The 14,556-nt window shown below is 39.5% G+C and overlaps 2 protein-coding genes across 4 annotated transcripts in view; one reads left to right on the forward strand and one right to left on the reverse strand.

The window, feature by feature from the left end:
* Window positions 1-6,866, reverse strand: part of LOC109461514 (hypoxanthine-guanine phosphoribosyltransferase-like) — a 13,383-nt gene extending 6,517 nt beyond the window's left edge. The window contains exons 1-7 of one of the 3 annotated variants that reach the window (XM_019757893.1): window positions 6,816-6,866; window positions 4,002-4,108; window positions 3,031-3,217; window positions 2,112-2,177; window positions 1,693-1,710; window positions 1,445-1,527; window positions 1,188-1,234 (exon numbers count right to left, since the gene is read on the reverse strand). In XM_019757893.1, coding sequence (XP_019613452.1) covers window positions 1,188-1,234; window positions 1,445-1,527; window positions 1,693-1,710; window positions 2,112-2,177; window positions 3,031-3,217; window positions 4,002-4,108; window positions 6,816-6,833 — 526 coding nt within the window. In that variant the 5' untranslated portion in view covers window positions 6,834-6,866. Of the gene's footprint in view, window positions 1-1,187; window positions 1,235-1,444; window positions 1,528-1,692; window positions 1,711-2,111; window positions 2,178-3,030; window positions 3,218-4,001; window positions 4,109-4,213; window positions 4,333-4,361; window positions 4,435-6,815 lie in introns of those variants that run through there. The other 2 variants (XM_019757892.1, XM_019757894.1) reach the window with 2 other exon arrangements.
* Window positions 6,867-7,513: 647 nt separating this feature from the next.
* Window positions 7,514-14,556, forward strand: part of LOC109461512 (ABC transporter F family member 4-like) — a 42,599-nt gene continuing 35,556 nt past the window's right edge. Inside the window, exons 1-3 of the mRNA XM_019757888.1 lie at window positions 7,514-7,623; window positions 12,281-12,408; window positions 12,814-12,956. Coding sequence (XP_019613447.1) covers window positions 12,291-12,408; window positions 12,814-12,956 — 261 coding nt within the window. The 5' untranslated portion in view covers window positions 7,514-7,623; window positions 12,281-12,290. The remainder of the gene's footprint in view (window positions 7,624-12,280; window positions 12,409-12,813; window positions 12,957-14,556) is intronic.

The following is a 14,556-nucleotide window of genomic DNA, read 5'->3' on the forward strand; positions in this document are numbered from 1 at the left end:
CAAAAAAAAAAAAAAACGCCAGCAAAGCAGGGCGCAAAAGAGAATCAACTAACATTTCCCAGATATCAGCAGTTATATTTCTAATCAAAATATTTGTAGATATGCCCGATGTGCCCGCAATTTTGAAGCGCCCGGGCGCGCATGGCTGGCGCTCTGCACACACAGATTTTTGTCCGGCGGTGCACGTTTGACACGGCCAGTGCCGCAGTATCGCGATTCGGTGTCTCATAATATTATAATTTTTTGACATCAGTATAACTTTTAAAAAATTTGGTACTCAACACACGTACATTTGCTAAGAATAAAGTTGATTTGCAGTGATTTGTGTTTGTTGCGTGTGTTTGTGTTTCGCTTACCGTCGTTAATGCAGGTGGGGAGGGGGGCGCACTTACGCAAAACATATTCGCGGGGAAATAGATTCGCGGTACAGAGGTCCCCGCGAATGCCGCGAATCTAAATATACCGCGGAAATTTGTAGACTTACAGTAATCTGAAAACCTTGGGGTAGCCAGAATGGAGAGTTCTGAATCTCAAGGGCACCATGTTGGGAGACCCACATTTCAACTGGGTAATGGATATTCAGTTGAGTCTCATATATTATTACCAAGATCATGCCTCTCTCTATATACTAGACTTGCAATGTATTTATTTCTGTTACGAGACTTGATAAAGATTCTGAATGGCCGGACTTGAGGCGGCTAATAATTGGTGTTACAGATCAATCTTGGTACCGGTAATCTATCCTTTCTATAAATACTCTGAGCCACAAATAAGCTGCATCTCTTATAGACAAATACATCGATCAACATGCAATTAATTAAGTTTCATATGTTTTTTGTCAACAGCATGCTTATATCTATATAGATGTACCTAAAAGTTTCATATTAATTTTTTTTATTATTACCGGTATACTTTATAAAGATTTCAAATGGCCAGTGCATTTCCAGAGTTGAAGCAGATTTAATGTAACAGTGTTACATGTTGGTAATCTATCTTTTCTATAAATACTTTGAGCCACAAATAAGCTGCATCACTTAGCTGGTGTGTTACGCCGAAAGGCGGTTATACCGGCTATACAGATACAGATACAGATCACTTATAGACAAATGCATTAATCAACATGCAAAGAATAAGGACCCATACATTATATATGTGATAGTTCTAGATACATTTTGTACCATACTTACAGTCAGGTCTGTACCCTACACTGTGGGGTGTTCTCTTCACTAACAAGCTGGAAAAGCAAGGGGAGAGAAAATTGGTAAGTTTCACATCAACTAAAAATTCTACCAGTGAGTTGGTTTTTTTCAGGACCAGTTTAATCTGATTTAAATTTGAATTTCAAAGGGACTGATAACTTGGAGTGTCCCAGCCAGTCTTTTGCTTGATCAAAAATTCAAACTTAAATTCTGCTCTACAGATGAGCTGTGATCTTAACACCAACCTGACGACCCTGACTTTCTTGGGGTTGTAGTCTTTCACCAGGTCCAGCAGTTTTAACATGGTCTTCCCTGTGTCTATGATATCCTGTTGGTAAAAGACAAATCTGTCAGCAAAAACAACCATCTTCAGATATGGATAATTTTTCATTGTCAAAAAAAAGTTTTCACTCTCTGAATTTTCTAAGTAATACAGACATTTAAAATGAAAGGGAACTCTGACAAGATGGGGGGAAAAACACCGGCCACTTACCTCTACAATCATGACATTCTGAAAAACAAAAGAAAAATACTCGGTGAGTAAAAAACACATGATGTCAACCTCCCATCCACACCTGACACTAGTCTATCAAACTGTTCAGCAATATAAAGAAAGTAGAATTATAGCAGTCTCTAAGTCCTACTACAGAAACATCTTCTTTCTGCAGACTACAAAATTCTGTAAATCTCTCTCTGACAAGTGTTTCCCTCCCGAATACAACTCATAAGCCTTCAAAACCAATATTCACTAATCCACCATCTCCTAGCCTAGTCACCAATACCTCCCACCAACTTAACTCAGTGCCCAGAAGTGGTCTTCTGGAAGTGGTGCCCAGAAGTGGCCTTGCATGGATCAAACTCGTAAAAAGAATTATCAATAAAATCAAAAATTAATAACAGCTTGCTCCTCACCTTTCCTCTCAGGTTCTCCAGGTTGTCTCCTCCGATCACCTGAATCTTTCCTGTCGCCTGGTCATTCTAAAAACGTGCAGATAAAATACAGGAACGAGAAACAGTCAACTTTTGTAAATTGTTGTTTGTTCCAGTTGTTTTGCAGCAGTATGTCATGTACAGTGTAGTGTTTTGTTGCTTCACCTTGTTTCCTTCAGTCTTACCTATAGTTAGTGTGTCAGACAAATATTTGCAGAAAAAAAGGAAGAATAAAACAAATACAGTGTATATATTGAATGAAACAGAAATGAGAATAAAAGGGGCTACCCAAACATTTTTAAGATTAAATACTATTAGATAGATAAATAAACTGTGAAAACACACACACACACACAAGTGATACCCAGTTAGATGGATTGAATGTGACAACCATTAGTATGAGAAAATAAGTTCCAGTCCACAGGCATTACCTGTGCCCCCTGTACATGTACCTGTCCTACACTACCATGTTACACTTTCATGTCCAATGGAAAGATCGCTAGAAACATGAATTGTAGTCAGACTAGAGATTATAAGAAAAGAAAATAAACCCCAGTACCAGGCCACAGGTGAGGAGATTTAATCCGAACACCTGGCGTTACCTGTCCCACCTGTACCTGTGCCTGTCTTTACCTGTTCCACTACTCTGTGTTACACTTTCATAACTAGGGAAAGGGTGGGTATAAGGAAAGTACACCACAGTATCAGCACACAGGTGAGGAGGTTTAATCTGAACACCCTGCAGTACCTACAGGTCTCTGTGTTACACATTTTCACTGTTAGGGTTAGTAGAAGTATGATGTTGTCAGGCTAGAGAGATTTAGAGTATGAGAAAGTCAACCACAGTCCCAGGCCACAGGTGAGGAGGTCTAATCCGAACACCTCGTGTTACCTGTCCCACCTGGTAGCTCTTGAGCCGGATGAAGTCGACAGACATCTGGAAGGACCGGTCCGTGTTGCGGTTCAGAGCCGAGATGTAGTTTAGCAGGTCTCCGAAGAACCGGTATCCACCCTTCAGCACGCATAACGCTACGATCGGCTCCTCGTAACCAAAGTCATTCACGATGTTCCGCGCAAGTCTCTCTGTTCTGTGGAGACAATTTGAGAACACTTCAATCAATCACTTAAGAGTTACATGTAAGACACAGATTATCGTTAAGAAGAACCGGTATCCGCCCTTCAACACGCACAGAGCAACGATCGGCTCCTCGTATCCAAAGTCATTCACAATGTTCCGCGCAAGTCTCTCTGTTCTGTGGATATAATTTAAGAACACTTAAGAGTTAAGACTCAGATTTAGCATTAAGAAGAACCGGTATCCTCCCTTCAGCACACACAGGGCAACGATCGGTTCCTCGTAACCAAAGTCATTCACAAGGTCCCGCGCAAGTCTCTCTTTTCTGGGGAGACAGAAGTGAAGGAATGTTTGATTTCATTCGTTTTAAATAATTATCAAGCTTGATGATTGTAAACTTGTGGGGTTGTATTGGTGCAACGGCAGAGCATTCGTCTCAGAACCAGGAGGTCCCGGGAATCCTGCCATGTCACCAACCTTGTGCCTTTGGGAAAGGCACTTACTGTACACGGCTTTCCTCACTTCACAGGTGAAAATGAGTATGCCAGAATGATTATTATCATGATCGTGGACATTAGAGGAAACCAAAGCAAACCAACTTTTAATGCATCCATCAATATGGACAATTGTAAAATGACTTGGGTACGTATACAACATTTGCACTTGTTCTTCAATACAACTAGAACATATTACAACTACTGGTAGTAATATTGGAGAGACACCAGAAATATGTGAGGGATAGCAAATTTGAAGTCACATGTCTGGTATGACCTTTCACCTCTAACCCATGACCTCACCTGTCCATGATGAGTCCGTGCGGAATGTAGACCCGCTCAAGGTCGTCCTCGTAGTGTTTGGGGACACAGAACATGGAGAGGTCAAACCCCTTCTCATCATCCGCTATCTGTACACAAACAAACAAACAAACAAAAATTAATTCATCAGGTTGGTAGAATATCTATATTAGGATATTGTGGTTTTCTTATACACAACCAGTATTGTCTCTCACCTTGTATAGTTACTTGTACACGTTCTGGAATCTACTACGATCTAGCAACTGGCAGCAAATAAACTATTCCGTGCCCAGTTGTGGCTACGTAAACAAGACAACACAAACAAGACAGTGAGTAAACAGCCAGCGTAGAGCACACACAAACCCTGTGATACTGAAGTTCTGACATATCACAGCTACAGTGGAGCCTCCTGTACTGTTTTCACATTCAAGGTGGAATGGTATTACTAGAAGGGTCAATATGGGGGTTTTCCTACAGCTGGATGTTGTCATTTTTTAGTGGTAGACTGTACCAATTCAATATAATTTTGGGGTTAATATACATATGTAACATGGCATCCTGAAGTTTGACTGAGAAATAAAATGTGACAAACCAAACCTTTACATTCGAAACAAATAAATTCTAAAGTAAACTTGTAATGTCAACCAACTTAGTAAATGTGAATCGACTATTAACATGTAAATTCATGCTACAGGAAGAGGAATTCCTGTAAACCCCATAAACAGCTGCTCTACATATTTTGCAATGATAACAGGTGTGACCTTAACAATGTACCTAAAATTAAACCTGTAACTACCATGGAAAATTCAATTTTGCATATACATGTCAGGGCTGGAAATACCGGATGCATGTGCACCTTAGTGCACCCAAATTTGGAACTGTGCACCCAATTCTTTTCTGTAGGCGCACCAGTGCACCAAAATATTTTTGTAGGTTCATGTATGTAAAGATGTTAAATGTGTAGTAGTACAACCATCCTATAGCTTATACATTATATGAAGAACAGAAACTTACATTCCCCCTCATAAAAAGATCAAACAGTTTTTTTGGAATGCTATCAGAAAACATGACCAGAAGCCAGGGATTAACATTATACAATAGGAAGATCAGGATTGTGCAGGTGTTTCCCCTGAAAGAACATTTAAGGATTTTTGGAATGCTATCAGGAAAAACCTGACATTGTGTCATCAATAATAAATTGCTGCTAGTTCTGAGAACACATTTCACATGACCCAGGTGCCGCTAACACACTCAGTCTGGTAATGTAACCTGCATTAGCGCTGACTTGTGCATTAGGGGATAAGTGGTAATCAGTGTGGCATTGTCACCTGATGCAATCAGCAACCTGTAACAGCCAGCCTCCATAGCATGCCAAAAACTGGGGGTTTGGGGAGTCTTCAGTGTCTTTGGGAGCTTTTATGTGCTATTTTCTGATTGCGTATAGACAACATAGCTGGCCTGGTTGAATTACCCCCGTGGGCTAATCAGAAAACAGCCGAAGACCACCAAAATCCCAGTTCTATAAGCCTGCTACGTAGGCTATAACAGCGCACTATGGGATTTTTTTACCTTAATTGAACCACCAAGATTGTCCTATGTTATTTGTTAGGCTGCAAGCGCTGCCACAAATAAACTATATGCATCATGCCAATAACAGTTTGTCTTTCCAAATCTATTGCACAGAAAATTGTGCTACACTGATTTGTCTTAATGCATCGAGATTACCGACACCCTTTCGCATGCAGTTATACACTGGTTCCACTACTGCAAATCTTAGAATAATTGCAGTGGTTTCATTTTCTTCATTTAAACCCATGACTTTCCCCCACAAATGTATTTTTGTGCCAAATTATTTTTTTCCACAGCAAAATTAAATTAAAACACTACGTTAGAACCTTGTTTCCACTTCAACCTAGAATGGGGGCCTGCATGCCCTTTTTTATAAGGCGTAATCAGGCCTTTTTAGTCTTCGTAATCCGTAGGCAGCCTCCCAAAAAATCAACATAATTCCTAATAGTACATTACCTGCAAAGCGTAAAGTCTTAATCAGCTCTGAAACATTAACGTAATTCGTAATAAAATTGGCGGCAAAAATTTTGTATAATTCGTAAATATCACTACCACCCATGCAGGCCCTCTAGAATTAAATCTGCGTGAAAATAAATGAATTTTACAGTAACTGATCAACACCACATGTGTCATTGCCATCAACACAAACTCTGGTGTGAGACACAGGAACTGCTGACACATGGGGAGACCACATGGCCTAGATATTATAATTTGAGGATTTTTACATGTGTAAAATTTCACCAACAATTTTACCTTCAGTGGCTGAACAGGTATGTGTTTTTTCTTGTTTTTGTTTTGTTTGTGTGATGACGTCACATGATTATTTACAAAACCACCCATGATTTATATTATGATCATGATACGTCACGCACATGTTGCTTCACATAATGTTGCAATTCGGTAGCGAATAAACATATTTTTAAGGCGGTATCAACCCAAAGAAAACTCCAATCCAGGTTGAACGTTACAGAACGTCCTCAAAATGTGTCTACGAGCCATAAGATCTTCCGTAATTGCGTTAATTAGCGAGCTGTGCTAATTAAGGGCGTTCTACAGTGTTCATATGCGGATATGGGACACTCACGTGACAACGCATTTCCCGCCGTTTTTAACTAAATTCCGGACTAATTTAGACCCAATCAAGACATTGATGTAATCAGAAGATGTTCCCACATCTGTAAATTTGGTTGGCAGGCAGGGATTCGCCCGAAAGGCGCGAAAACAGGGCATATTTGTGAGCGCACCAACCTTTACGTAGTCAGCCATTTTCCCGCGCAGACTAAGGAGGTCAACACGCGGGGTCAGGTTACAGGGCGTGCGGCAGCGACACCTGGCGGATTGAACAAGAACAACAACAAATCTAACTTTTTATCTTGAAATTCGCTTTCAAAATGAAGCAAACATGGACTCAATAGTTGTAGGAACATGTTTTTATCTTTATTGATCCGATTCGTATCACTGTTGTCGTCTTAATAATTAGTTTTGGACGTTTGGCTCGGTTGGCAATATTTGTAAATACAGAGCGCATACAAACAAACCAATCCTGGGTTAAAAAATACTGTAGAAGAAGGATAAAAATATCATTAACATTTATGGATTCATGAAGCGATACATATACTATTTCGTATTTTTAAATACTTCAAAGTCGATGATTGTGGATATTGAAGCCGAAGAAAATTTTAGTCTTACATTGCGTTTAGATGCGACCTAATTGCACTGGAAGATATCATTTTGAAAACGGGTGGTTACTTTGGTTATTTTTTGCACATACTCAAATATCTCCATATCATACAGAAATAGCATTTTTATCTTTAAAGATAAATCGTAATTATTCTCTTGTTTTTTTTATCAAAATATTGATCTTAATGTTATGTTTTGACATTATTTCTTGAAAGACTGTTGTCACCACCTCTCCTACGGCAATGGTCTCGCCTTAGTTTATGTCAATAACCTCCTTAGTTACGGGTGTAGAGCATATCAACTTGCTTCCGACATTGTTTTCCCTTGTTTTAAACGCCGAGTTCTCGACACAGAATCCTCCAGTCCGCTTGTCAGGGTAAGTAACACGATTGTTTCAGCTGTGGGGTACATGAAATTCAATCAGAAGGGTCGTATCGTTTAACATTTTGTCTTTATTTGAGCAGACACGTTGTAGGAAGTCGGAGCCAAGAGGTTAAGAAATTAACGCTTTTTTGAACGACCCGGTCTTGACATTTTGTATTGTTGGCTCGAGTAGAGGCATAATATAGGAACAGAACATAGCTAAAACATGAACTCACTGTGGTTTCTTAGTCTAAGTTTAAGTCTTTTTAGTTTGTAATTCAGACAAGCCATGTGGGTAATATTTTATGTAAACTATTCCCCCTCCCCCACCCCATACCTGTTTAACGTTACCTCTTGACATCTTTGAGACTTTATTTGAATTTTTGAACCTATCCTAATTTTTTCTTCTTCGGTTAACAGGTGTCAATGGGATATTTATTGTTGCCATGTTAAATAACATATAAGCTGTATTCTGAATCATACTGAAATAGCTTGGAAGATTTGGTAAACCTTTATTTAGTGTTAAACAATCTGTTGGCAACCAAACACTTTAGACTTACTATGTGACAACATGATAAATGTAGTGGTGCCACAAGTAATGTCATCTTATACTACTGCTTTGTAACCTTTAAAAAGGGTCTGACAATTAGCTTAAGTAGCCCTGTGACATCTGTCAATCAGTGTCAATTTGATAACGATCAATGTTTCACATAACAGGCACTTCAAACATTTGTTTTGTCAACAAGATCACCTTAGCAGGCCCCAAATTTTGTGCCATTAAGACAGGCACTTTGCACCAATTCCCTTACTGCACATGAGTAGCCAGCTTCAAGTAGGGACCTAATTTTCAAGTTCTCAGATGGGACATTAAGAACACCTTAAGGGTGTTCAAAGAAAACAATCTGCTCTAAGGATGTGTAAGCATATGAAAATGAGTACCCACACATGTAGCTACGATTAGGGACCTACTCAAGTTCTCAGATGGGAGGTCCCGTGTTGGAGTATTAAAAGCCACACCTAGCTTTGAGCACGTTTTAAGATCCTACAAAGGGTGTAAAAATAAAACAATTCATGCTTTATTTTAAGGATGTTTCACAGTAAGCAAGCTTATTTATCAGGTGTTTTAAGGCAATTCTGAACCAAACAATCATTTGGAAGATGACTTAAAACAGTAATATCTAACATAGGATCATGTTGGGATAAGATATTAAGACTGGTAGGGTTAGTCTCATGTTGTGCATGATCATCCTTACTAAATTATTCATGGGCAATTGATGAAGGCAGTTAAACCAGGTGCAGCAATTCATAATGAATTGAGTTGGCAACAGACCAGAATATATACTGTTATACTTATAGATAGTCAAACTGACTAGTAGGCATTAAGCACATATTGTTCAGAATATAAAGCATCAAATAAATTGCGAATGGCTGAACATAGTGAGACTTAATCGAAGTAACATAAGACAGAGATAGCACGCTACCACCTATTGCTTTGCATTCTTCTTGAATGATTTATAAGACAATTCCATTGATCCTTTTTCAATTCTTTTCATTTTCATAATATGTTCTAAAAAAAAGAAATAATGACACCCGTACAAAATAATTAAGTGGCACACATGTCTAGCAACAAAACTGAAAAATACATGCAAAATCAGGAAAGAATTGTTTATGATCTAAAAAAAATTTAATGAGAACCCCTACCAATGTAAATTGCAAAATATTAAAGAGAACTTTCATCAAAAATACGGTAAAGGCTAGCACAAGTAGTTCTGTACTACTAATCTCCAAGCAGATCTTTTGGTGGGGGTAAGACAGTGTCAAATTGGCCAGTCTGTAACCATTTCCCCACCCAAGGTGGTGGTGGTAGCAACAAAAAAGGGCCATATATAAAAAGCAAACGATCTTCCACCATCAACCTCTGCTTGGAGAGTACTGTACTACTAGTATTTTACAATCAGGTAGGGATATAAGATAGCACCTATTGCTTTACATATGTCTTCACTTATTCATCATTCTGTATACTGTGAATCTCCCAGAGCAGCTGACCTCATGCCATGACTAGAGAGATTAGATATTACAGTCCTGGGTGTCTGTTGGGCTTAAGTCTGTCTGTGTTAATGGAATATTGAGCCTGTTCCTTGTCTGCTGACCCAGTGGCAGATTAAACTGGAAAAGCTTTTAGAGAGTACAAGCGTCACTACGTGTGAAGAGAATCTGTTGACATCTCTACATTAGACTGAACATAGCCTGACTCTTACAATCTGGCAGCCAACAGATGAAGAAATAGAAGTATATATTATGTACCCTGCGGTATATCTATCCTTTAGAGAGCACAACCCTTCACTATGTGTAAAAGGAAGCTGTTGACATCTGAACATTAGACAGAACATTAACATAGCCTGACTCTTACAATCTGGATCTAGCAGTCAACAGAAGAAGAAATAGATTCTGAAGTATACCCAGCTGCTATATCTAACCTCTTAAGAGCACAAACCGTCAGTACGTGTGAAAGGAAAGTGTTGACTTCTGAACATGATTGAACACAGCCTGACTCTTACTATCTATATCTCAATGCCTACTAACACAATTCTGATTCACAGTTGATTCACAGTCACAGTTGAGTATGTACTTGTATTAAGCAAACCTTTATTTTAGAGAGCACAAGTGTTCTGTTGCATGTGAAAAAAAAATTTAACATTAGATTGAACAGCTGTCAGTACTAGTAGGTTTGCTACCTCGACTCTTACATGCCAAAAAACAGTTACTCAAGCAACTGGATATGATTTTGAAAACGTCAGACGTTTCAGCTAGTATCCACTAGCTTTCGTCAGTGACTGAGAGACCAGAGGGGAAAGCAGGTATATATACACAACCTGTTTATTGATATGCAAATAAAGTGAAGACAAATTTTTTGGAAGTCGAAAAAGGAACAAAAGTTTTCTTTCCGCGTTGAAGATGATCTTGTTGGCGTTGAAGCCTCTGATGGAAGTTTTTAGGCGTAGGCTGGTGGGTGTGATACTTACCTTGAGGCAGCGTAGACTGAAGCGTAGATGATTCCGGAAATCTGCAATCTTCCTGCTGGTCTTCTCCAGATCCCTCACAGAGCTCAGGCAAAACTTACCGTAATGATCCAAGATACGTCGATGAAGGTTAGACATCCAGGTAATACGATATGCCAAAAAACAGTTACTCAAGCAACTGGATATGATTTTGAAAACGTCAGACGTTTCAGCTAGTATCCACTAGCTTTCGTCAGTGACTGAGAGACCAGAGGGGAAAGCAGGTATATATACACAACCTGTTTATTGATATGCAAATAAAGTGAAGACAAATTTTTTGGAAGTCGAAAAAGGAACAAAAGTTTTCTTTCCGCGTTGAAGATGATCTTGTTGGCGTTGAAGCCTCTGATGGAAGTTTTTAGGCGTAGGCTGGTGTAGGCGTAGGCGTAGGCGTAGACTCTTACACTCTAGAAATCAATTAAATCATCATTAGACTTAAGATCTACAAGCTACTACCAAGGAAGTCACAAAAATGATTGTCACATTTTAAATTCTGCCCTACCACTGTTCACTTGTATAGGCTGAAATGCAGTAACCTCCCGGTGGAGTCAATTAAAACAGTTCCCCACAGGTGACAGTCAGGCAGGGTTTCTCATGTGGCTAATTATCCATAATCAGGACATGTAGCGAGTGTTACAGTCTCAGTGGGACGTATACATGCCTAGTCATGTCTGTCACAGTCTGGCTGGTGATTGTAGCCATCTGACTGTAACATTATTGGCTGATATGTTTTGCAAGTGTAGCCAAGTGTGTGAAATATCATTATTGAAACCACCTGTCAAGCTTTTAAGCTGATACATTTTACCAAATTATACTCACTTGTTGATTGTAGCATCGTGACTGTAAAGACATTAAAATGTAACAACTTGTCATGAGTGTAGCCAAGTGTGTGTGATATAACCACCTGCTGCCACATTGATGCTGCATTATACCAAATTACGCTTAACGTTACCTGTTGATTGACACACATGGGTACAAAGAATAATCATCATTTGTGCTCTGAACATGATTTTATGATGAATGCCGTGAGTCCATCCCAATTGGTACCAGTTAATAATTACAAAAGCAGGAATATCCTTGTTGTTTCGCCTTGCCTCAGAGATCTAGACATATTTCAAGAATAGCTCCATTGTGTCTAATAAATAATCATGCTGTGTGTTCTCTGAGTGTTTTGTCCTGATTGGCTTGCAGGTAGCACAAGATGGCGGTGTCTTTCTCCAACACAATATTACATCCTGCAGTGTAGATAGAGACATATTTCAGTAGTTCAGTAGTATCTTCATGCTGTGTGTTGTTTAAACACTGTCTCCTGACCTGTCTTGCCCATGTAGCACAAGATGGTGGTGCCTTTCTCCAAGTGTTCATCCCATAGTACATTGTACCATTTATAAGTACACATACAGTGTTATCCACGATATTACACCCTGCAGTGTGCATGGAGACATACATGTATTTCTGCATCAATAGTAACTATGTGTCTCCATGCTGTGTGTCATTTAAACACCATGTCCTGTCCTGATTGTCCCAGATATCACAAGATACAGTGTGCACTTCAGTAGTGAATCTGAGTGTCTTCATGCTGTGTGTTATTTTGCACTGATTGGCCCATAGGTAGCACAAGATGGCGGTGCCTTTCTCGAACACGAAGCTCCGTGTGCCGCGGGGGTTCCAGAACCTGCTGGAGGGTCTGTCCAGGGAGGTCCTCAGGAACCAGCCTGACAACATCCCAGAGTTCGCAGGTACCATGTTTTCTTTTGTCATCATCTTATTCATTGTCATCATCATCAGTTGCCTGCTACACAGGAAACTGCAAGTTTCTTCCACCTCCCCTTGTTCTTCTGTATGATACATGAATGTAGACTCCTAAGTAAGAATATATTCTCTTACCGAGTACTATATTTGTACTAGGTAGAACATCTAAAAGCTTGTGTTTTTTTATGTTTCAATGAAAGGATGCCTACAACTAATGTGTCCCTCCTGTGACAAAGTATTTTGACACACGTGTATCATAAGTTGGTGTCTAAAAGCTTCTTTATTGTTATGTTTCATGTTACAATGTTCTCTCGTGTGTAGCGACATATTTCGACACATCATAAGTTGGTTTATTGTTTTGTGATTAAGTATCAATGTTTCCTCCCGTGTAGCTACATATTTTGACACATTACTGAAGCAGCGTGACGTTGGAGGCATCGACCCCTCAGAGTGGGGAGCACAGCAGGAGGACAGGTTCTACAACAACAAGTCCTTCAACCAGCCCAGGCCAGGTTCTCAGGATAGTTCAGACCAGGTAAGGGGGCCCGCATTCCCTTTTCCAAAGATTGTAATCGGCCGTTTTAATTTTACGTAGAGCATAGACGGACCGCTCTAATTCAACATAGAGCGTAATAGGCGCATTTTGCATAGAGCGTATTCGCTGTTTAAATTCTACGTAATACGTTGTAGCCACTTGGAATTTATCGTAAAGCGTAATCGAGAGCTGTCACAATTTAGCGTAGAGCATTGTCGGGACCCCCCCATGCAGACCCCCAGGTAAGTCTTCTTTAGTTTGCTTTTAAAACAGTTTGTATCCCGAATCTCATCACTTAAGTGTAAAACTGGTTCACTCAAATGTAGGATTGACACAAAGTTACAAGTCAAGTAACAATTAACAACCCACAGCCTTGGACTGTTTAAACAATTTGTACTGAAAGTGTCTGTCCTTTGTGCTGAACTTTGGTTTGCTGTTTAAACAGTTTGTATCCAAAATCTCATCACTCGAGTGTAAATGTGGTTCACTCAACTGTAATTAGTGTCTTGTAGCCTGGGACCATCTGAACGGTGCCTGTCCCTGGTGCTGAACTTCAGTTTACTGTTAAGCACAGTTTGTAACAAGTCTGAAGTCTCTCAGGTTCTACAACAACAAGTCCTTCAACCAGCCCAGACAAGCCAAGACAGTTCAGGCCAGGTAAAGATGACGATAATCTCCAAGCAGATCTTTGGCCGCAAAAGACAGTATCAAGTTGGCCAGGCAGTATCCATTGGCCACCAGTGGCTAATGGACACTCCTCTGGCCAATGGATACTGTCTGGCCACCGTATGATCTGCTTGGAGATTATTTTAAGGGTATACCGGTACTAGTTCTCAACAATAACAAATCCTGGGACAGCCGTGATGTACATCGGTAAAAAAATTCAGAAGAAAATCCGGTAAGATACTTCAGATGCGGGATCTATAGCAACAAGACCTTCCATCATCTTAAGACAATTCAGAAATACTTCATATGTGGTTCCTATGACAATAAGACATTCCAGCATCTTACTACCATCACGATCAAGTAAGTTTTAAGGCCTTCTACAATGTATATTAATTACAAAGCAACCAAAGCCTGTCCTCTTATTATACGGATCTGCAGACCAAGTACATGTATATGTAAGATAACTTAAGACAAAGGCTCTGCAATTGTTGCAATTAGTCATTCCAGTTTCTCAAAAAAAACTACAGACCAGGTGGGGCTGATCAACAGTCTTAGGATGTCATTTAGAAATAGCTTTTTCAAGATTACAGGTTCTAACAAAAATCCTTTTAACACCAACAATGTCTCCTGAGGAAAGTACAGTCTGGAGTCTAAAGAATTTATTACAAGAATAAGTCTTCCTGTCACTTACAAATTGTCTCAGGAGAAAAAAGAACCAACCAGGTGGTGTTGAACAAAACTCTTAGGATATTACAAAGAAAATACTTGAAGTAATTGAGAGGTAAGGTGTGTGATCTAGTGTTTGTAGGGGATTACAATCAAGAGCTTGAAAATTTTATCAGTTTTTGAATACTTAATGATGAATGAAATTATTCTGCAGAATATTGAAATCTCATGTTACGTTTTAATCAGTCACGACATGAAGTCTTTATTT

Source organism: Branchiostoma belcheri, unplaced genomic scaffold (genome assembly GCF_001625305.1).
Source record: "Branchiostoma belcheri isolate BF01 breed outbred unplaced genomic scaffold, Haploidv18h27 scaffold93, whole genome shotgun sequence".
In the NCBI taxonomy this organism is placed as follows: Eukaryota; Metazoa; Chordata; class Leptocardii; order Amphioxiformes; family Branchiostomatidae; genus Branchiostoma; species Branchiostoma belcheri.